Below are 22,340 nucleotides of genomic sequence, written 5' to 3' on the forward strand. Positions count from 1 at the left end.
TTAATGTCTAAACCGCTGGCAACAGAAGTGAGCACACCCCTAAGTGAAAATGTCCAAATTGGGCCCAGTTAGCCATTTTCCCTCCCGGGTGTCATGTGACAGTGTTACAAGGTCTCAGGTGTGAATGGGGAGCAGGTGTGTTAAATGTGATGGTATTGCTCTCACACTCCGTCATACTGGTGACTGGAAGTTCAACATGGCATCTCATGGCAAAGAACTCTCTGAGGATCTGAAAAAAAGAATGGTTGCTGTACATAAACATGGCCGAGGCTATAAGAAAATTGTCAAGACCCTGAAACTGAGCTGCAGCACAGTTGCCAAGACCATACAGCAGTTCAACAGGATAGGTTCCACTCAACAGGCCTTGCCATGGTCGACCAAAGAAGGTAAGTACACATGCAGAGTGTCATATCCAGAGGTTTCTTTGGGAAATAGATGTGAGTGCTGCCAGCTTTGCTGCAGAGGTTGAAGGGGTTGTGGGGTCAGCCTGTCAGTGCTCAGACCATAGAGAGTCTAAGTCACTCGCTTCCACTTCCGGCCCATGGGACCTTATTTTGGAAAAGATATGTACGGTAGTCAGTGGCGAGAGACAACGTATTTAGGGGTCCAATCCCGAGTTGGCTGGGAACCCGCAGATGCCTAAAGTACCCAGTACCAGCGGAGCTGGGAACCCTATTGGAATCGTTAGGATTTTTATTATTCCGCCGCTAAAACTCTGTTAAAACACATTCTCTGTAGCCTAGACGGTAAGTGCTACGAAACACTCATAGGGTAGGTTCAAACCACTACAAGTACCTCAGGTGCCTAATATCCGGACACTTCGACCACTAGGGGGCGCTATATACACATTTGGCAAATTTGGGGCAATTGTTCCCCATGGGGACACCTGAAAAATTTAATGCTATTTGGCCTAAAGATGGCGCTATAATCGAAGGTCAAATACTGTCAGAAAATCCCATTCATTTCAATGGGATTTTCAACCAAGCTACATTTTGCCTCATAACTACGCGCCACTACATCGCACATTCATAAACCTTATGTCTACGTGTTTGGGGGATTCTGCCGATTCTGATGGTATAAAACATGCCTCTGTGCGATAAATCACAAACTGAAAAGCCTATGTTAATTAACTCCTCCGAAGCCAAAAGTTTGATCGGCACAAAACTTGGCACAGACAATCTCTGGACCAAGCCGATAAAAGTTTGTAGAGGGAATTTTGATCCGCTAAAAAACGTCCGAATTATAAGCTATCAAATGTTTGCGCAAACGCTAAAACAGGATGTCATGTCAGAGCTTACGTTTGCAATGGGCGATCTACACCAAACTCGGGGACCTTATCTGCCACAACCTCCCGTTGTGTGAAATTTGGCGTCAATTTAGGTGGCGCTATTCATTGGAAATCAAATAACACTCCCAGACTCACATTCATGTTATATCTCCTTAACCACATGTCCGATTGATATCAAATTTGGGTCAGTTGTTCCCCACGGGACCCTGATGACACCTCAAAATTTTGGTGCATTTCGGCCTAAGGGAAGCTGAAATACCTTTGAAAAATTTCGATTGGATTTTGGACACAGCACATTTTGGCTCATAACTAGGCGTCACTACATTGCACATTCATAAACCTTATGTCTACGTCTTTGGGGGATGCTGCCGATTCCTATGGTATAGGACACGCTTTTGTGCAATGACGTTTTCATTTCGAAAAATCGCGAAAACTGAAAAACCTATTTTAATTAACTCCTCCGAAGCCGCAAGTCCAATCGGCACCAAACTTGGCTCCGATGATCTCTGGACCACGCTGATGCAACCTTGTGCTCCCCACATTGATACGCAAAAAACTGTCCAACTAACAAGCTAACATATGTTTGCAAAAAACACTAAAATAACACTGTGATGTCATTTCTAAGGTTTGGAATGGCCGATCGGCACCAAACTTAAGGACTTTGTGTGATATACCCCCCTGATGAGAGGTGCCGCTATTAATCGTGTATCAAATAACGCTCCCATAGACATCCATTCATTTTATATCTGCGTAACCGCGAATCCCTTTAATTTCAAACTCTGGTCGTTTATTCTCTGCTGGGCCCCCGAGCTGCGGCGGGGCACCCGGGCCGACTCGCGCGTCCTCCGTGGTGCAAGGCGTGCGGCTGGCCCCGGGGGGCTTGGACCCTACTTACAACTGCTTGCAGTTCTAGTTTTTGATTCTGTTTGAAGTGTGCCCTGAACTACATCTCTCTTCTCGCACAATATCATTGCTTAGTTGCTGCTAGCTAAATAACTTAGCTATGTTCCATGCAGAAATATATCTCACCAGATGTGTTTAATCCAACAACTCTATCCCTTTATCACATCATCTACACTTGCAAGTTCATTGACGTTAGCTTTAGTAAGTTTCAGTCATTGAGAGAAAGTTATGACGTCACAAATGCGACTTGGGTTTGTGGTCTGTAATTATGTATTTTCACAGTCTTATACTGTAACCATTTTTATATCAAACTAAGACCATCATCCCGTAATTCAGACCACAGTGCAGCCCACAAACAGTTTTATATTGGTCTGACGAGACCAATACAACATCCACCAGCTCTGTGATGTCGTCATGGAGGAGTGGAAGAGGACCAGGGGCAAGCTGTGAAGCTCTGGTGAACTCCATGCCCAAAAGGGTTAAGGCAGTGCTGGTAAATAATTGTGGCCGCTAGGGGTGTGACAAGATCTCGCGCCACGAGATCTCACAAGATCAAATTGTGACGAGAATTCTCATCCGGTAAAAAGCTGTCTTGCGAGACTCACACAAATGACATTTTTCACACGCTATCAAGCCACACATTAATTTACTCACGCTGTGAAATACAAATGTATAACTGATATTAGACTCACGGAGCGAATCAACACCGCCCAAGTGATTGACACTGGCGTACGCTGTGATAGTAATCAGCTGGACCCGCACGCGCAAGTCCAGACCTTGTTATATACAGTCAATGGTCCAGACAGCTGTGACTACTAGTAACGTAGCTGGTAGAGTTTTGCAACATAAACATCTAAAAAGTGAAGCGCAGCCTGCTCTGTTTTGGATTGGAAGTTAACGTGTGTGGATTTGTGGTGAGATTTCTGCCTGATCAAAAGTGTTTCATTTACTTTCGGTTTCACATGCAACATGCAGTCCCAAACTGTGTGGGCCAAACGGTCTGAAGGGGTAACGTTTACTGCCAGCGGATCAAAAACGTAATGCACAGCAGAGTTAAGGGCAGGTAGACTTTTCATTAAATAAAGACGTCTGGTAATATTCTTCCTTTTCTCTGGACATGTCAGAGAACACAGAAAATAAAAACACGGAAAATAAAGTGTTGCTCAAAATGTTCAAATAATTCAGCATGAAAGATTTCTTAAAATTGTGTTAAGATCTTGTCTTGTCTCGTTAACCCAATCTCCAATCTTGTCTTATCTCGTGGGTTAAGTATCTCTTCACACCTCTAGTGGCCACGCAAAATATTGACTGTTATACAAGCTGTCCACTCACTACTTTACAATGTAGCAAAGTGTAATTTCTTCAGTGTTGTCACATGAAAAGATATAATCAAATATTTAGATAGCTGAAATGTGAGGAGTGTACTCACTTTCATGAGATACTGTACATGCAATTTGTTCTTCATATGTATCAGAAAATAACTTTTAATATCATGGTAATGTTTTCAGTCATGTTCCTGTTGGTGATGCTGGAAAAGAAGCTGTGTGCTCAGTAAAATCATTTCCGCTTCCTGACGAAGGTTAAAAAAACCATGTCTTGATCTTCCTGACTGATTGAATGTGTGCTTTTGTGTCTCCTCAGGCTGCAGGAGCTGACGGTGTGCTCCGAGGACAATGTGGATGTTCATGACATAGAGCTGATGCAGTACATCAATGTGGACTGTTCCAAGCTGAAAAGGCTGCTACAAGGTTAGCTTCCAATATTCTTCCAGGTATACATTTACATCAGGCCCAGAACGTCTTAACGGAGCCCACACTCCATGCTAGCTTTAGTAATATACAGTCATATGCAAAAGTTTATGCACCCCTGACAATTTCCATGATTTTCATTTATAAATAATTCGGTGTTTGGATCAGCAATTTCATTTTCAGCTATTAAATAACTGAAAGTAATATTTCAGTAGTGAAATGAGGTTTATTGGATGAACAGAAAATGTGCAATATGCATCAAAACGAAAGTAGACAGGTGCATAAATTTGGGCCCCCCAACAGAAATTTCACATCAATATTTAGTTGAGCCTCCTTTAGCAGAAATAACAGCCTCTAGACGCTTCCTATAGCCTGTAATGAGTGTCTGGATTCTGGATGAAGGTATTTTGGACCATTCCTCCTTGCAATACATCTCCAGTTCAGTTAGGTTTGATGATTGCCGAGCGTGGACAATCCCCTTCAGATAACCCCACAGATTTTCAATGATATTCAGGTCTGGGGAACATTGTACTTGATCCATTTACATTTATTCAGTGTAGATTTTGAGCAGAGTTTTGGGTCGTTGTCTTGTTGAAATATCCAGCCCCGGCGTAATTTCAACTTTGTGACGGATTCCTCTACATATATATTGAGTTGAATCCATGCGACCTTCAACTTTAACAAGACTCCCAGTACCGGCACTGGCCCCACAGCCCCACAGCATGATGGAACCTCCACCAAATGTTACTGTGGGTAGCAAGTGTTTGTCTTGGAAGGCTGCGTTCTTTTGCCACCATGCATAACGCCAAATGACCAAATAACTCCATCTTTGTTTCATCAGTCCACAGCACCTTCTTCCAAAATGAAGCTGGCTTGTCCAATTGTGCGTTTGCAGACCTGAAGCGACTCTGTTTGTGGTGTGCGTGCAGAAAAGGCTTCTTCCACACCATTCTCCCATACAGCTTCTCCATGTGCAAAATGCGCTGAATTGTTGGACAATGCACAGTGACACCATCTGCAGCAAGATGATGTTGTAGGTCTTTGGAGGTGGTCTGTGGGCTTTTCTTGACCGTTCTCACCATTCTTCGCCTTTGCCTCTCTATTTTACTTGGCCTGCCACTTCTGGCCTTAACAAGAACTGTGCGTGTGGTCTTCCATTTCCTCACTATGTTCCTCACAGTGGACACTGACAGCTTAAATCTCTGCGATAGCTTTTTCTAGCCTTCCCCTAAACTATAATGTTGAACAATCTTTGTTTTCAGGTCATTTGAGAGTTGTTTTGAGGCCCCCATGTCAAAGAGAACAACAACTTGCAATTGGCCACCTTGAATATCTTTTCTCATGATTGGATGCACCTGTCTATGAAGTTCAAGGCTTAATGAGCACACCAAAGCAAATGTGTGTTCCAATTAATCAGTGCTAGGTAGTTACAGGTATTCAAATCAACAAAATGAAAAGGGTGCCCACATTTATGCACCTGTCTAATTTTGTTTTGATGCATATTGTACATTTTCTGTTCATGAACCTCATTTCACTACTTTTACCTTTTCACTCATTTCTTTTTTAGTTATTTGATAGCTCAAAATGAAATTGCTGATCCAAACACCAAATTATTTATAAATGAAAATCATGGAAATATTCAGGGGTGCCTAAACTTTTGCATATGACTGTATTATGTAAGTAGATGTCAGAGCTGGATTTGGAGTAGACCGCTGAGAATTGGGATGGATTGTCAATTGGTTACACCCAGGCATTGTTAGACTCAGTGCTTCTTCAAGACCTATTGATATAAAGAATTCCTGATTTGTTACAAGATGACGATACTGACTTTGATGTTTGTGTTTATGCTGTTTATTTTCTTCCAGAAACTGTGCTGAAGTTTAGAGCTCTCAAGAAGCCAGCCCAGCTTGCAGTCATCAACAGTTTAGAGAAGGTACCTCTTCTACTGGCCTCTTTCTGCCTCAAACTATAATACTTTGGCTCTTGTGTTGTAGTGTACCGTCACAATAAGTTGAGTGATTTATGTGTGTAATGAATAGCTGAGCAGTGGACAGCGCTTGTTAGCAGAGAAACGTTCTTGAGTAGACAGTTCAGCTGTGTACATGTTCTTCTTATACGTCTACTGTTCTGTCTCTACAGGCATTTTGGAATTGGGTGGAGAATTACCCAGATGAGTTCACCATGCTTTACCAGCGACCACAGGCAGATATGGCAGGTATGCATGGATTCACAGTATTAAGATGTACCTTTTACTGATGGGGGAAATTCAATTTGAGGCAGCAGCACAAGGGAATTTAGTAAAAACTATAATAAAATAGACAAAATATATTAGGGTTGACACCAAATAGTCGAAGATTCGATAAGAGGAGCCTGATTCAACTCCGAATCTCACAGTCGAATCTTCACAGAGCCCTTATCAAAGTCCTTCTAGGCAAGTCATGGCTAGAATTTTTCCCCACCAGTTATACTTCTACTGCGCATGCGTCACTTCTTCCACACATGTGCAATAGAAGTAAAACAGACCCTTATGTCAGTGGAACCACACGATTGCCTAAAATATGTTTCCCGCTTTGGCTGTTAAAAGCAGACGATTGGCTTTCTAGCGGGAAGGGAGGGATAACCGCCATCTTTGGTGTTACGGGCTTTCCCCATAGACTTGTATTGAGGATGTGACTGAGTGGCGTGTCTCCTCTAAAACGTCTCTGCTGTTATGAAATTAGGATCATACCATTTTGGCTATATGGGGGTGCTCAATGTCTGATTTTACGAACAATTACCGGTTTTCTCTTAATGAGTTAATATACAGCCTATTATGAAATATATATCAACATATAATGCTGTAAATAACAATGTGAAACGACAGGAGCTTTTAATAAATAATTTTAAAGTGCATGAATAATTCCAAAGTTGGAACCCTAACCCTTAAAATCGTGGGCGTCGGTGCGCATGTGTAGGCGTAGCGTGTGGATGTTGTAGAAGGCGGAGAGAGACAGAGCAACAGCAACGCCGGTGTTGTGCTGAGTTGTGCATGAACTTTGCGGGACATTTGGATCATTTATCACTGTTGATGAACCACACGAAGAATATTGTTTTACAATATAATAAAATAACAGTGCTTGGAAGAGATCGGTGAGTAACGGCGAGGTGCACATGATTGTCGGCGAGTTGGCGGACATGCACAACTCTGAACAAGACCGGTGAATGCCAGGCAAGCAGAGCATATAGAAAAGGGTCAACAAAAAGCCTCAGTTTAGCTGGAATTGTACAGTGTAAGTTACAGTGATTAATGAATAGAGACTGCAGCTCTGCAGCTTCTCAAGATTAACCCCCTGCCCACTCCAACACACACATACAGATTCAACTATCAGTCGACTATAGGCAAGACTTGACAATTATGATTTGACCGTGTAAATCCTTAGTCGGGGACACCCCCACAATATATACAATGAATATGTCTAAATTAGATTTGATTGGGGTCTTTAAGCAGAGATTCAGTTTTAGGGTTGGGTTGAGATTGGGATATAATGGTAACAAATGGTATCATGAGTCTGCTTGCTTTATTATCAAAGAAAATGCAAAAGCACATTGAAACATGTTCAAGTAACACAGAGTTTATTAACAAGCATTTTATCATATACTAGAGTCTGACCGATTTATTGGTGTGCAGTTATGATCTTATTGCAGATAAATTGGTATCTGCATTTAAAAGAGACGATTAATGACAATTTTAAAAGAAACTGAGAGACACATCCTTCACTTTTGTCATAAGCGTTGCATAGTTCACCCACCAGAGGGCGCTCTGCAACTCCCCTGTTCAAAACAAACACAAATGCAAAACAAAACAATCAGCTGACTGGAGTTAAGCAGGAGATAATCCGTGTTCACAGTGAGTTGGTCATTCATCATGTGAAATACATGACTTAAATAATAATAAAAATAGCCCTTGTCACTTCTCCTCTCCTGAAAACATTCATGACATGCTAACGCTTCCGTTTTTCATTGCCCTCTCCCGGTTTCCTCCTGGGTCACAGCAGTATGTTTAATGTTACAGTAGGCGAGTGGTGGAGGCTACGCTGCTGACAAACTTGATTGTAGATTTATTTCTGAAACAGCGCGGCAGTTCTAGTGAATGATCCTGTCATTTCTCCCTAGTTCATCACTTCAGTTCAGTTCATCACCTAGCCTATCAACACTGACTATTGTGTGGAAGTAGCCAATAGAACGAGCGAACCATCACACTACATCCCCGCCCCTCCTCTCTCAGCAGAGCTCCCCATACACACACACGCTGAGCGAAGTGAGCCGAGCAGATCAGTGTAGATACACCAGTTGACCAGAACTATGGCCGTTACTGTAAGTAAGTGCAGGAAAACCAGCAGCATTAATAAAAGGCTGCTACTGCATCAGTACAACAAGCAGGAACGAGTACAAAGAGATTTTAGTCTGCTCTTTGTCATCCAACGCAGCTGTGTTTTGGTTTTACACAAGCACATGTGCTAGCTCGGCTAATAGCTAGTTATAAACAAGCTATATCTCTCTGTAGCCTGTTTAGCTGAGATGCTACACACCTTAAAATTTAGCAACTCCTTGTGAACTCAGCTGCTTGTTGAGAGAAACCAGCTTCTATCTAAAGCAGCAGCAGAGGGAGGAGGAGGAGGAGGAAGGACTGAGAGGGACTGATTTTCATTCTCAACTTTACTCAGTATTTTGATGTCAGGAATGTAGTTTATTTTACATGTTCCATTTGTTTCCAGTGAGATACTGAGCTGCACTGACTTTTTTATATATATATATATATATATATAAATAAAAATCACATAAGCTGGTGCAGAAAATCTAATCAGAATGCAGGAAATAAAGTGTTCAATACTAAAAATGTTCATATAATTCAGCATTAAAGATTTCTTAAAAATAGTGTTTGTCCTGTCTCGATGTTGTGAACCCAATCTCATCTTGTCTCGTGGGTTAAGTATCTCATCACACCCCTAGTATATACAGTTGTATGCAAAAGTTTAGGCCCCTAAATCCCACAGCATGATGGAACCTCCACCAAATGTTACTGTGGGTAGCAAGTGTTTGTCTTGGAAGGCTGCGTTCTTTTGCCACCATGCATAACGCCCCTTGTTATGACCAAATAACTTCATCTTTGTTTCATCAGTCCACAGCACCTTCTTCCAAAATGAAGCTGGCACCATCTGCAGCCAAGATGATGTTGTAGGTCTTTGGAGGTGGTCTGTGGGCTTTTCTTGACCATTCTCACCATCCTTCGCCTTTGTCTCTCTATTTTACTTGGCCTGCCACTTCTGGCCTTAACAAGAACTGTGCGTGTGGTCTTCCATTTCCTCACTATGTTCCTCACAGTGGACACTGACAGCTTAAATCTCTGCGATAGCTTTTTCTAGCCTTCCCCTAAACTAAAATGTTGAACAGTCTTTGTTTTCAGGTCATTTGAGAGTTGTTTTGAGGCCCCCATGTCAAAGAGAACATCAACTTGCAATTGGCCACCTTAAATATCTTTTCTCATGATTGGATGCACCCGTCTATGAAGTTCAAGGCTTAATGAGCACACCAAACCAACTGTGTGTTCCAATTAATCAGTGCTAGGTAGTTACAGTTATTCAAATCAACAAAATGAAAAGGGTGCCCACATTTATGCACCTGTCTAATGTTGTTTTGATGCATATTGCACATTTTCAGTAATGAAATATTACTGTATTTTAGTTATTTGATAGCTCAAAATGAAATTGCTGATCCAAACACCCAATTATTTATAAATGAAAATCATGGAAATATTCAGGGGTGCCTAAACTTTTGCATATGACTGTATGTATATGTGTGTGTGTATACATATAAACACTGCTTCGCTATGAAAGCCATTATTTTCAATGTCTTGCGCAGCAAGTTAGGCGGTTTGTTGCTTCGTCGAGCAAAGTGCAGTACACCGCTTGGTGTGCTCATCACAGTTCAAAATAGTTAATATTTTGCGCACTTGAGCGCAGCTCAAATTGCTGTTTGGCGATATTGCTTCAGGGAGTGTAGTTGTACACAGTGACAGTGGCGTGATAAATCCAACAGGTCCGACTTAACAGTAACTAAGGAGGCCATTGCTAAGCGAAGGGTCAGTTGCGATTTGATAAATCGTGTAGACATATTCAGTTTATCATTCTGCTCATGATTTGAATTGACATTTTGTTTGTTTTTAAGTGCTCTGCAGATACAAACTGTAAAAAGCAACTAAACCAAGCTAGACATCAATAATAATAATTATCTAGACCCCAACCCAAATTCAGATATGACTGACCTGCAAAGTGAACCTTTGAGCTGAATGAAAATCGATTTTCTTTTCTTTGTGGATTGTTCACCAATAGAACTATGCAAAGGTAATCAGTACTTTACAAAAGAATATTAAGTAAAATCTTTTATTTAAACTGGGCACTTTTTTGATGTAGAGTACATTTTAACTGGTCAAATCATTTACTGATCTGAAAAGTAACTAGGAACTATAGCTGTGAAATAAGAAATGTAGTGGAGTTAAAAGTACAGAATTCCCTCTGAAGTGTAGTTGTGGAAGTAGCAGAAAATGCTTAATGAAGTACAGTACTTGGTTACATTCTCGACTAAACCGCAGATTCACTCCTTTATCAAGCTAGCTGTGAGATCCATGCTACAGCTTAGCTCTGATTCCGAACCATTATTTCAGTGGATTGAACTCCAGTCAGAAAACATATTTCATCTTTAGAAATATTGCCCTGTTAATGTATAACATTCACGAGTATGATCCGCTCGTTGCTACACAGAGTAAAGATGGGGACGTTGTGTACTTTCCAGCACTGCGTCTTACCAACTAGGTAACAAGGTAGTGTGAAATCAACACTCAAAAGACTCAATCCACCATTGCACTGTGGCCTGCTGAGCTGCAGCGATGCTTACCTTTCAGCCTGTACTGATGGGCTACAGCTGGCTAACATGGCTCATGCATCTATGAGAAGCATGAGTGACATGTTTGTCAGGGACAGGGTTGACCTATTTTTGTTAAGCAAATTTCCAGCAGCATTTCCACGGGTCCTTGAAAAAGTCTAAAATCTAAATAATGTGAATTGTAGGTCTTAAAATGTCTTAAGAAAATTGATTTAATGTTTTTATGTATAACATTTTGATCAGGCTGTAACAACATGGAACCAATAACCACTAATCCAAACTGTGCTGTGTACGCTGTATTCACATCGGGAGCATCACAAAAGTCTTTTTGGATCTACGCCAACATTAAAAGCAGAGGTTCTCTGGACTTTACACATACAGAGCTGGACTGTCCTATATGCTCACAACGCACGTGCGTAGGGCACAGCAAATTAAGAAAGAACCCCACTCACTCTCGTGTCAAAGCCAGTGTCAGTGTTAACAACTTTGATGAGAGAATGAGAGGGACTAGACAAGACCATGATTATCTGTCTCTCAGGAATGAATTAGGGCTGCAGCCATCCATTATTTTAATAATCAAGTATTCTACAGATTATTTCATCGATTTGAGTAATCGGATAGGAAATACTTTTGCTTGGCGCCCCCGGTACAAGGATCAGCTGTGTAACTCAGATTACTGTAATGTTACAACCCAAACTCACACTCTAACTAGTCAGAGAACAATAACAACAAACACACGGTTATACATCACACACATACAACTAAGAAGTGTGCCTTACCTTTGCTCGCCTGTATCTTAGCTAGCAATCATGATTTATGTATGATAACGTTACCTTGTTTGGGGTCCGCTCCAAGGATGCGTAGACCGGGTGCTTTCTGCTTTCTTTCTTTTTCTTCTCTGGCCTGTCTCTTCTTTGTCCCTCGCTATTTTCTCTCTCTCCCTACACTTTGTAATCCACACCATCAAATCACGTTGTCTTCACTTGTTTACAGTGTAAGTGTGTTGTGCAACAATAAGAATCGTCTGTGCGAAACAGTGTGCTGTATAGTTGGATTGAACAAAGCATTGATGCAAAGAATTTGCATTTTTAGTAATCAGATTATTCGAATTTCTCGATACAATGGATTGACGTTCTCAGCGGGTCCCAGTTCTCTAGCTTGGTGCTTAGCTAACGTTATTGTACTTCTTGGTGCTTTCCCTGGCACTTGGCCAGGTTCGGAGCCCAGAGGCACATTGAGTTTGATATGTAACGGGGGGGGGAAATGCATTTGTTTTTAATCAGTAGTTATGGTGACAGGCCTACTTACAGCCTGTGACTCCACAGTGACCTTTGCTGTCTCATTAACTGTGTGTGTGTATGTGTCCAGAAGCTGCAGAAAAGTTGTTTGACCTGGTGGACAGCTTTGCAGAGAGCGCCAAGAGGAAGGCAGCTGTGTGGCCGCTGCAGATCATCCTCCTCATCCTCTGTCCAGAGATCACACACACCATCTCCAAAGACACTGTGGAAGACAGCAAGGCCAACAAGGTGTGAGGAAAGAACACACACACACACACACACAGAGCAGAGACTGACTCCAGCACTCACACGCTTTCTTGTCCTTTTGTGTCTGCAGAAACTGTTTCTGGACAGTTTGCGGAAAGCATTAGCGGGCCAGGGCAGTAAGCAGCTGATGGAAAGCGCTGCTATCGCTTGTGTCAAACTGTGCAAAGCCTCCACCTATATCAACTGGGAGGATCACTCAACCATTTTCCTTCTGGTCCAGTCCATCGTCATGGATCTCAAGGTCTGACCAGGGGTCTCATTTATAAACAGTGCGTACGTACAGAACAGGGCTGGAAACGTGCGGACGCCGCTTCCAAGCAAAGGTTGTGATCTGTAAAAAACAAACTTGACGGGAGAATGTGCGTCCTGTAAGTAAACTCTGAACCATGCGTATGGAAATAAAGAGGAGAAATGAGAAACGGCGACTCACATGGCAGAAGGATGAAACTGTTTGACATGAAGAGGCCTACTACTGTGTAAAATAAATCGAAATATTACGTCTGAGTATTACAGGCTTTAAGCCTTTCTGAATAAACAAACACCCGTTTGATTGACTTTCCCTGAAGTGCGTAAAAAACACACAATCTAAGATCACTTGCAGCGCACAAAAAGATCCAGATTAAGGATAATAAACACAAACAGAGAGATGTGTTTCTGCAAAAGAACACCTCAAATATTTTGTACAGTTTAATTCTGAATCATACAATACTTGCATGCAGTGCAATTATTCTCATAAATAAGGTGAACAGGTGGACAAATTACATTTAAATTGATGCTGTTTTCAGAGCGTCAGTCAAGCAAATGCGAGTGCATAGTTTCATATATTGTTATCACATGTTCGTTGCCCTTTCGAGGCTAACGCTGTGTTCTTAGATTCTTACATTTCTTTACCTAAGGACACAACATAAAGACATTTTTTTGTTACCAAGATAGAGTATGTGCTGAGTGGGACATTTTACAGCGTAAACATCACCAGGCCTGTGTTGTCTGATGAAGAAACTACAGCATGTGATGAAGACACTGATGACACAGTAAATTACTCAAACAAATCTTTGACAAGAGTTCTTGTTTCTTATTATCCAACACGTTCATGTTTCCAGTCTATAAAAGATCTGAACACGTGCTGGCTTTGCTTTCTTAAAAGTGAAACATAAGGTTCTATCCCCCATCCCTATCCTAACCATTTTTCACCACTCGTACTGCTGGATGCTGCAGCAGGGACTGTTGTTGTTCTAAGCTGTAAATATTACCATAGGAACCTGGATTGTTTATAAATTTATTTAACATGACTGTCCTCTGATAAATGGCCACGTATTTGTACCAGTTGTAATTGGCCCCAATTGGCCTCTCTATAAGGCTATTGTGACAAGTCTGGAGTAGAGCTCGCTGGAAATGTGCTTTTGAATGACCTGAAGTGACCTGTGGCCCTCCCTGTCCCACCAGGCTCTGCTCTTCAACCCAGCCAAGCCCTTCTGGAGGGGGACAGGCAGTCAAAATGCTGATGTGGAGCTCATGATGGACTGCTTTGTCTCTTGTTTCCGCATCAATCCTCACAACAACCAGCACTTTAAGGTCTGTTTGGCCTCGTCCTCCCCCTCCACCTTTCACTTTGTCCTGGTCAACTCGTTGCACAGAATAATCACCAATGTAAGTCTGCAGAGCTTCTTCACACATTAGTGATGCTAGAATAGTCTTCTGTGTTATTTCACTTGTCATATCTCTTTCTTTGTGTCTACTTTCAGTCCCATCTGGACTGGTGGCCTAAGATCGATGCAGTGTACTGCCACTCCGGAGAGCTTCGCTTAATGTTCTCAGATACCCTCAACCGGGTAATCCAAGGCGCTGGCACCCACGCTCCACTACGCATGACACCGGTGAGAGGACAGCAACATGTTGCGTGACTTAACTACATTAAACAAGCCAAATCATCAGTGTAAGGTTGTAGACTGACAGGGAACGAACTAATAAAACAGTGTAACTCGATATTTAAGAATATTAATAGGAATATGCCTGTTCACAGGGGCCAATGTGACACCTCCCTGAACTTTTTGTTCATGTGGTTTCACCTACATTATTAATAACACTGAAACAACACAACAATAGAGGAGGTACAGCTAGACATTCACCACTTCCTTAGAACTTCATTACACTCATACAACTATATCAAATCTGTGTTATGACGATAACTCTGTTTCAACAATTCACTGCCACATCGAAGCATATAAGCCCCGCCCCCACGAGCCTACCAAGCCCTCGCTGCTGCAGAGCGGAGCGGCATAAGCCCCGCCCATGTGAGCCGTTCGCTTTGAGCTGTTCTTGTATAATTATTAATTCTGAACATGTCCCTTGTCCAAATTGCGCCAAACAGCAGCAACACACCCGCCACGTGTGAAGGTTATTGAAATAATTGCAATACAAACAGACACACACACACACACACACTTTAGAGAGTGTTATTAGAGAGATTACAAAAATGAGTAGTAAACATGGAGCACCACAGTGGATCAATGACTAGACATGAAAACAGTCTCAAGAACGGGTTTGCTCACCTACAAATGTTGTATCAAAAGCGTCAAATACAAAATACTAAAATAGAAACTCTACCATTGTCACTGTTTATTCTTCCATCACTAATACTGTAAAATTTCAGTTAAAAGCCTAATCCCAATTAGATGCCTGGTCTGGTTTTTATGAAACTTCTTTGGATGTATAAAACCTCTGGGTCACCTGCTTGAGCTAGTCGTTAACTGCTTAGATCATGCATACCAATAGAAATCTTTAAACTTTTGCCAGTATGGACATGACACACATAATTAGATCGGTTAGATTCGCCACAATCTTTTAGATCACTTTACAGAAACAATGAGCACCAAAGTAGTTCATTCAGATTTACCAGCATGGTAATGGAATTAAAGGCGTCTCCCATATAGACGCCAGGGAGGGTGAGTTCAGCGATTTAAGCAAATCAAAGCTTGGGTTGTTAATGGTAACCCTGAACATGGTTGTATCTGTACAATGGCTGATCTAGGTGTGTCCTCGTGGGTGTATTCCAAGTACTGTTTAAAATTAAATAATATTCTTTGTGAGGTTCATCAATGGTGATAGCACACACAACTCACAGCAGCTGGTGCTCTGTCTCTCTCCCTCTTCTACCTCACATGGACACTGACCCCCCCCCCCCCCCCCCCCCCCCCCCCCCCCCCCCCCCTTCCTTAAAGATAACAATTTATTTATTTATTCACACACTATAAATAATCTAATTGCAATTTTTGTAACCCACTGCCCAACCACCAAGTAATGAGTTCTTATCTAAGTTCAAATCTCCACATCAAATCCAAATCCACTCAAATCTCCATCTCTCAACATCTCTCTCTGTATCCTAGCAAGCAAATAAGAAATACTCAGTTTGAGTTTCTGTACAAAGGTTGCCCAAAATAAAAGCAAGTGACGACGCGAGAGGCATCACTTGCTTAGTAATTCTCCGCCAACACTGTTGTTCATTTCGTTTGACACTAAAGTTTCCGCAGCGTCAGGTTCTGTCAGGCTTGAGGCTACAGCGTAGCATGCAAAGTTCATGCTTCCTCAATCCTTCAGCCCTACATTATATGTTGATATTTATATCATAATAGGCTGAATATTAACTTAGTGGGAGAAAAACAGTAGTTGTATGTAAAATCAGATATTAAGCACCCCCAAATAGCCAAAATGGCATGATCCTTGTTTTATAAAAAGTATCACCTTCAGATCTTTGACTATTCAGGGTCACCCCTCATGTACTTTGTTGGTTGCTAGTCTTTAGCTACTGATAATAGATGGGTCTTCTGAGTGGGCTTCTTTAAAGTGGTTTAACAATTGAAAAATTGAGTGAGCTGGAAAAATACCAAATTGTACTTGCTTGAATGCTGAAGTATCAGACCAATGCTTGAAGTATCCTTAGATAAACAGTTCAAAACAATTTCAAAAAACAGTTGTCAGACTCTGAACCACCCTTCCAAGATCCTCAGTAGTTATTTAAAAGTTTATCTATAGTAGGAAAGTAGGAAATAAAGTGTGTTTATTATAATTTTTTAATATGAAAGTTGTTCCAGTTGTCCTTTTAAGTAATTCAGTTATGTAGTAATATAACAATTGGACAACAATGGAGCTCTGTGGCGAGGAGGAATAAGAAAGGATCCTTCCTGTGCTGCTGTAGCTCTGCACATGGGATAGAGATTTGTTGACACGGATAAAACTGTAGAATAAATATCAGTGGAACATTGTCTTTATTTATCAGTCAGTATCTTGAGTCCTGAAACACATTAGAAAATAACTGGATTCCATTCCCAATCAACATATTCTCTGTATGCACTAATGTAATTTGAAAGCAATCTGCCTGAATCTAATCAGAGTCCTCCCTGTTGTCTGCTGCCCTCCCACAGAGTCTGACATTCAAAGGGAAGATGACCACCAGCCTTAAGTTCAAAGAGAAAGCCACAGAACTGGACACTCGAAGTTACAAGTGCCTCCTTCTCGCTCTGGTCAAACTCATCCACGCTGACCCCAAACTGATGTTGCACGTGAGTCTGCCATGACGTTTATGTCAGAATGACACTTATTATTATTAGTTTAATTATAAGAACTTTCTACATTGACCGGTTTTTCGACCACACCATTTTTAATGCACCTATACGCTTTAGATGTGTTTTGTTCATTCATGTCAGCTGTATTGTATATTTCTTCAATGACAAAAATGTAAACTTGCTCCTGAACAGTTTTTGTGTGTGTGTTGTTGTGTGTTAGAACCCAGTGAAGCAAGCTCCAGATATGCAGAGTAGTACAGCAGAGCTCATCACTGGCCTGGTGCAGTTAGTGCCTCTAACCAACACCACTCAGCTCTCACAAGAAGCCATGGAGGTCAGAGACCAACCTACTCTTTCACTAACACTTCTTATGTTTATGGCATAGGGGGAGGAGGACAAGACTACAATCTGTAGAATTCTGACTATTTTGTAGTTATCAACTTTCCCCAAACATGACACATTGTCACTTGATAAAGAAACAGAGAGACAGATCCTTCAGTCATGTAATGAGGGTTGCATAGTTTGCCCACCAGAGGGAGCTCTGCAGCTGCTCCGTTAACAACACTGCCTCACCACAAAAACCACAGAAGAAAACAATCAGCTGAACAGAACAGAAACATGCAGAGTGGCTGTGTTAGCAGTGAGTCAGCCCTTTGTCACGTTAATTACATGACTTAAATAATTATAATAAAAACAGAGCCATCACTTCTCCTCTCCTGAAAACATTCATGAATTGCTAACCCTCCCGTTTTTCACTGCCCTCTCCCGGCTTCCTTCCAGCTCACAGCATCATGTTTAATGTTACGTTAGTTGGGTGTTGGAGGCTACGCAGCTAACAGACATGATTGTAGATTTATTTCTGAAACAGTGTGGCAGTTCTAGCGAATGGTCCTCTTTTCTTCCTAGTTCATTACTTCTAAATGTCCTCTAATATCACGTAACGTTACAGCAGCTAACTCTGCCCGTTGCTAAATTAGCCACACAGCTATTGCCATGTTTATCAGTGGAGGAGCACTAACGTTAATGAGCTGTTAAACGTTTAACGTATGCTAAATATATCTGCTAGCTGCTTCATTAAAAAAAATGATTAAACCAGAGTGGACAGTTAAATGAAATCTCAAAGTTGCAGGTCCTCGTTGTAGACAGTCACATAGTATTAGATGCATTCAGCAGCAGCTCACTGTAACGTAGACGGGATGATTTGGAGCCAGCTGGTGGTTGAGAAACAGTTTCTCGTAGCTTTGGATATTAAGTGCTGGTACAGAGATTAACTAGATGTGAATATCCTACATTGAATGCAGTTAGTAGTCTAAAAAAGTCTAAAAAGTCATTTAAGGTGTTTGATTTTTGTTGTCTTTCTCTACCTCTCCTGTCTGTTTCCAGGCTCTGTTAGTTCTGCACCAGCCAGAGACCATAGAGCTGTGGAATCCTGATGCCCCCATAGAGACGTTCTGGGACATCAGGTACTCAACAATCTTCTCATCAAATGCCTGCCTCTAATCCACAGTCATGGCTATGGAGCCTCAGTAGTCTGATGTGACTCAACCATGATTTGTAGCTTTGCAGCTTCTTCAGACTAGGGTTAGGCGATACGGCCAAAACCGTCATTTTTTTACCAGCGTAATGGGTATACATCACAATTGTTCCGTAAATTCGATTAAGAAAGGATTTCCTGCCCTGCCCTGTGCTGCCTTTTGCTGCGCTGCCCCGCCCTGTGCTGCCTCACCCCGCCCCGCCCCGCCCTGCGCTGCCTTTTGGTGCCCTGCCCTGTGCTGCCCTGTGCTGCCCTGTCCTGCCATGTGCTGCCCTGCGCTGCCTTTTGCTGCCCTGCCCTGCGCTGCCTTTTGCTGCCCTGCCCTGCGCTGCCTTTTGCTGCCTCGCCCTGCCCTGCGCTACCTTTTGCTGCCTCGCCCTGCCCTGCGCTACCTTTTGCTGCCCTATGGTGCCCTGCCCTATGGTGCCCTGCCCTGTGCTGGCCTCCCTGTCTTGCCCTGCCCCGCCCTGCCCTGCCCCGCCCTGCCCTGCCCCGCCCTGCCCTGTGCTGCCCTGCCCTGCCCTGCCCTGCCCTGCCCTGCCCTGCCCTGCCCTGCCTATTGCTGTTCTGTAATGACTTCTCTCTTGTCTCTCTTTTTTGCTTCATTCTTCAGTTCACAGGTGATCTTCCTTATCTGCCGCAAACTGATTGGTCAGCAAATGGTTAATGGGACAGAAGTTCTGAAATGGCTGCGGGAGATCCTCATCTGCAGGAACAAGTTTCTGCTCAAGAACAAGGTACAGTCCAGTTCCTTAACTGTAGCAACAGGCTACTTCGTTGGTCAGCTAAAAGGCAGACAAGCCAACAACCGGCCCAAAGGGATGCATCATTTGTTCAGTGGAAATGGCGCAGGCCAGCTGCACACTGAGCTGCTGCTGAGTCTCTTTCGTTGACTAAGAATCCAATTTTTGGTTGTGTGAATGCTCAGAGAGGTTTACCATAAACTGACTTGATGGTTCCAGGAGTGTGCCACTGTGGGCGGCGGGATCCCCATCTGCCGGCAGGCACAGACAAAGCTTGAGGTGTGTCTCTACATGTTCCTGTGGAGTCCAGACACCGAGGCGGTGCTGGTGGCCATGTCATGTTTCCGCCACCTCTGTGAGGAGGCTGACATCCGCAGCGCCACTGATGAGGTTCCTGTCCAGACCATTCTGCCCAACTACCCCACCTTCAGTGAACTGGCCTCTGTCAGTAACATGATGGGAACAGGTCAGTACTGCTAGTGTCACCCTCTTCAACTGAGCTGATGAAGTTTCTCAGCTTGAATACTAAAACTTAGCTCAGCGTTCTGACATATGGTACATTGTTTAATTATTCAGTTCTTTTTCCTGCATTTTCATAAAATAATTCAACCTCATTAACATTCCTTACATTCCTTCCTTCTTACATTAAGAAATATCAAAGCTGGTTAGATGAGAAGAAAGAACAATGCAATAATAGAGGGGTGAGAATATACTTTTGTCAATGGAGATTTGTGTTGCCAGATCTTTCCAGTTGAGCTCTGAGTGGTGCCATTATCTTCTCTAGTCAGGGGTGTGGTCTTCTCCATCTAAGGAGATCACAACCTCAACTTGGTGAGCTGTGATCTTTAAGTGCCCTCAGAGGGTTAGGATCCGTAACTGCGCAACATACGTTAGAGATGCTGTTTAGAAATGAGTACTCCAGGCGTGGGCACCACCAAAACACCTGGCTCTCGCCTGCATCTGCTTCTCATCTACTCCTGGAAATGAAGCCTGTGACGTCCTTTAAACTGTAGTAGAGCATGCTTGATGCGTGTTGTTGAGGAATTTACCAAACTAGTTGTTAACAGCCGTTATGACATGGTTCAGGAGTAAGAACCATGTCATAATGGAAGGTTGATGGCACCTTGCATGGCGCAGCCTATGCCATCACAGTTTGATGTGTGTGAATGGGTTAAGCACTTTGAGTGTTTAGTAGACCAGAAAACAGTATAAATGCAGTCCATTTACCATAACATTCCTTCTTCCCCTGTGATCTAAGGAAGGAGATTAGCTACATGAATTGTCTACTACAAACATTTGCACTGGGTTAGTGTTTAATAATTTTTCTGTCAAGCTGTAGTGCAGACCCCAAAGATAGATAAAACTTCCTGCAGATACCAAAAGAAGTTAAAATCTCTGTCTGTAATTGTTGGAAGGACATAAAACTCTCATGCCTAAAAGGGTCATACAGTTTCTGTTGACAGACGACAGAGGCAGGGAACCAAAATAGAACGGGATGCCTACAGGTAAAATGAGCCCTAGCCCCTGGACTTGCCAAGTGGGAAAACTGCTTTTTACTAAGGTGCATTCTCAGTGGTTGAGAAGACCAGGTTGGAGAGCTCAGTAATACCAGAGACGTTTTAGAGGAGACACGCAACTCACATCCTCAAAACAACTCTATGGGGAAGCCCGTAACTGCAAAGATGGCAGTTATCCCTCCCCTCCCGCTAGAAAGCCAATCGTCTGCTTTTAACAGCCAAAGTGGGAAACGTATTTCAGCCAATCGTGTGGTGCCACTGACATAAGGGTCTGTTTTACTTCTGCGCATGTGTGGAAGAGGTGATGCATGCGTAGTAGAAGTATAATCGGTCGGGGAAAAAACGTTTTCAAACCTTATTTAGGGGCAAAGTTGTCGAACTCTTTCAGCGATTTTTATCAGATTTTAATGCTGATTCTATTCATGTAGTTTTTATGTCCCGGTGAGCAGAGAAAGTGCAGTTCTGGCTCTCTCCCCATTCATTCAGACAGGGGCCTGGTCTTGTTAGTCCGAAATGGCTGCATGGAGGCATTGCCAAGATGGCGGCCAAATGGCAGGACTTGCCTAGAAGGACTTTATTTAACTGTTTATCCATTAACAGTTTGTCTCTCATTTCCACAGGGAGGTCCACCTTGCAGAAGAGGGTGATGGCACTGCTGAGGAGGGTAGAGCATCCCACACCAGGCAACATTGAGGTGAAATTCAGTTCATAATGCAGGAGGTGTTATACTTTCTTTAAATGATTCACCGTCATTGATCACTGTTAATTGAGATTGCATCTGAGTTATTCACATGATATTAAAATAAATCTTTTTAATTGATTGAACAAAATGAAGAAAATAAATCATATTTGTTATAGAAATGAGTTAGCACAGTGTCTGATTCTCTAAATGACATGGAACTGGAAACGTTTCCTGGAAAAAAAATTTTATTTCTGTGAAAAACCTCACAGCAAGTGAACCAAACAGTCTAATTCAAACCCATGGACTTGTCTGTTGGTTCCACCTTCAGGCTTGGGAGGACACATATGCTAAGTGGGACCAGGCCACCAAACAGATTCTCAACTTCCCTAAAAACAAGGCAGATGATGGACAGGTAAGCTTGTGTACCTTTAAGTGATGGAGTTGTGATCAAATGTGATAGCTCAGATGGCACTGGTTTGATTTTAGCTGAAACTTGCTCTGTGTTCAAAGAAATTACCTCAACTGGCCAGATGGGGGTGCCATCATATAAGGCTGGAAAGTTAACAGCCAAGCAAAGCCCAGAGGACTATAATAACTAATAAGGGCTAGAGCCCATATTAAGACTTTTTGACCTGGGGTCCTCTAGTTCAGCGGTCCCCAACCTTTTTTCCGCCACAGACCGATTTAATATCAGACAATATTTTCACGGACCAGCCTTTAAGGTGTGGCAGATAAATACAACAAAATAAAATGATACGACTGACATAAAAACTGGGGTATTTTTAAATATAATAATAATAAGCGTGAATCCAATGTGTAGGCCTACTCGCAACTTTAGCAATTAGCAGCATCCTCGTAACATCGTGCCAACACCATAACATGAGTAAAAACCTCTCTGCCCCCT

At 42.4% G+C, this 22,340-nt stretch overlaps 1 protein-coding gene across 1 annotated transcript in view; it reads left to right on the top strand.

Annotated features, from left to right (window-relative positions):
- Positions 1 to 22,340, top strand: part of nf1a (neurofibromin 1a) — a 176,119-nt gene that overhangs the window by 19,030 nt on the left and 134,749 nt on the right. The window contains exons 5-18 of the mRNA XM_046075025.1: positions 3,833 to 3,939; positions 5,805 to 5,872; positions 6,079 to 6,154; positions 12,226 to 12,383; positions 12,472 to 12,642; positions 13,845 to 14,048; positions 14,144 to 14,275; positions 16,820 to 16,957; positions 17,181 to 17,294; positions 18,344 to 18,423; positions 19,108 to 19,231; positions 19,457 to 19,703; positions 21,375 to 21,448; positions 21,765 to 21,848. Of these exons, the coding sequence (XP_045930981.1) occupies positions 3,833 to 3,939; positions 5,805 to 5,872; positions 6,079 to 6,154; positions 12,226 to 12,383; positions 12,472 to 12,642; positions 13,845 to 14,048; positions 14,144 to 14,275; positions 16,820 to 16,957; positions 17,181 to 17,294; positions 18,344 to 18,423; positions 19,108 to 19,231; positions 19,457 to 19,703; positions 21,375 to 21,448; positions 21,765 to 21,848 (1,777 nt within the window). The remainder of the gene's footprint in view (positions 1 to 3,832; positions 3,940 to 5,804; positions 5,873 to 6,078; positions 6,155 to 12,225; positions 12,384 to 12,471; positions 12,643 to 13,844; positions 14,049 to 14,143; positions 14,276 to 16,819; positions 16,958 to 17,180; positions 17,295 to 18,343; positions 18,424 to 19,107; positions 19,232 to 19,456; positions 19,704 to 21,374; positions 21,449 to 21,764; positions 21,849 to 22,340) is intronic.

The sequence above is a fragment of the Micropterus dolomieu genome, linkage group LG17, assembly GCF_021292245.1.
Source record: "Micropterus dolomieu isolate WLL.071019.BEF.003 ecotype Adirondacks linkage group LG17, ASM2129224v1, whole genome shotgun sequence".
NCBI classification, from domain to species: domain Eukaryota; kingdom Metazoa; phylum Chordata; class Actinopteri; order Centrarchiformes; family Centrarchidae; genus Micropterus; species Micropterus dolomieu.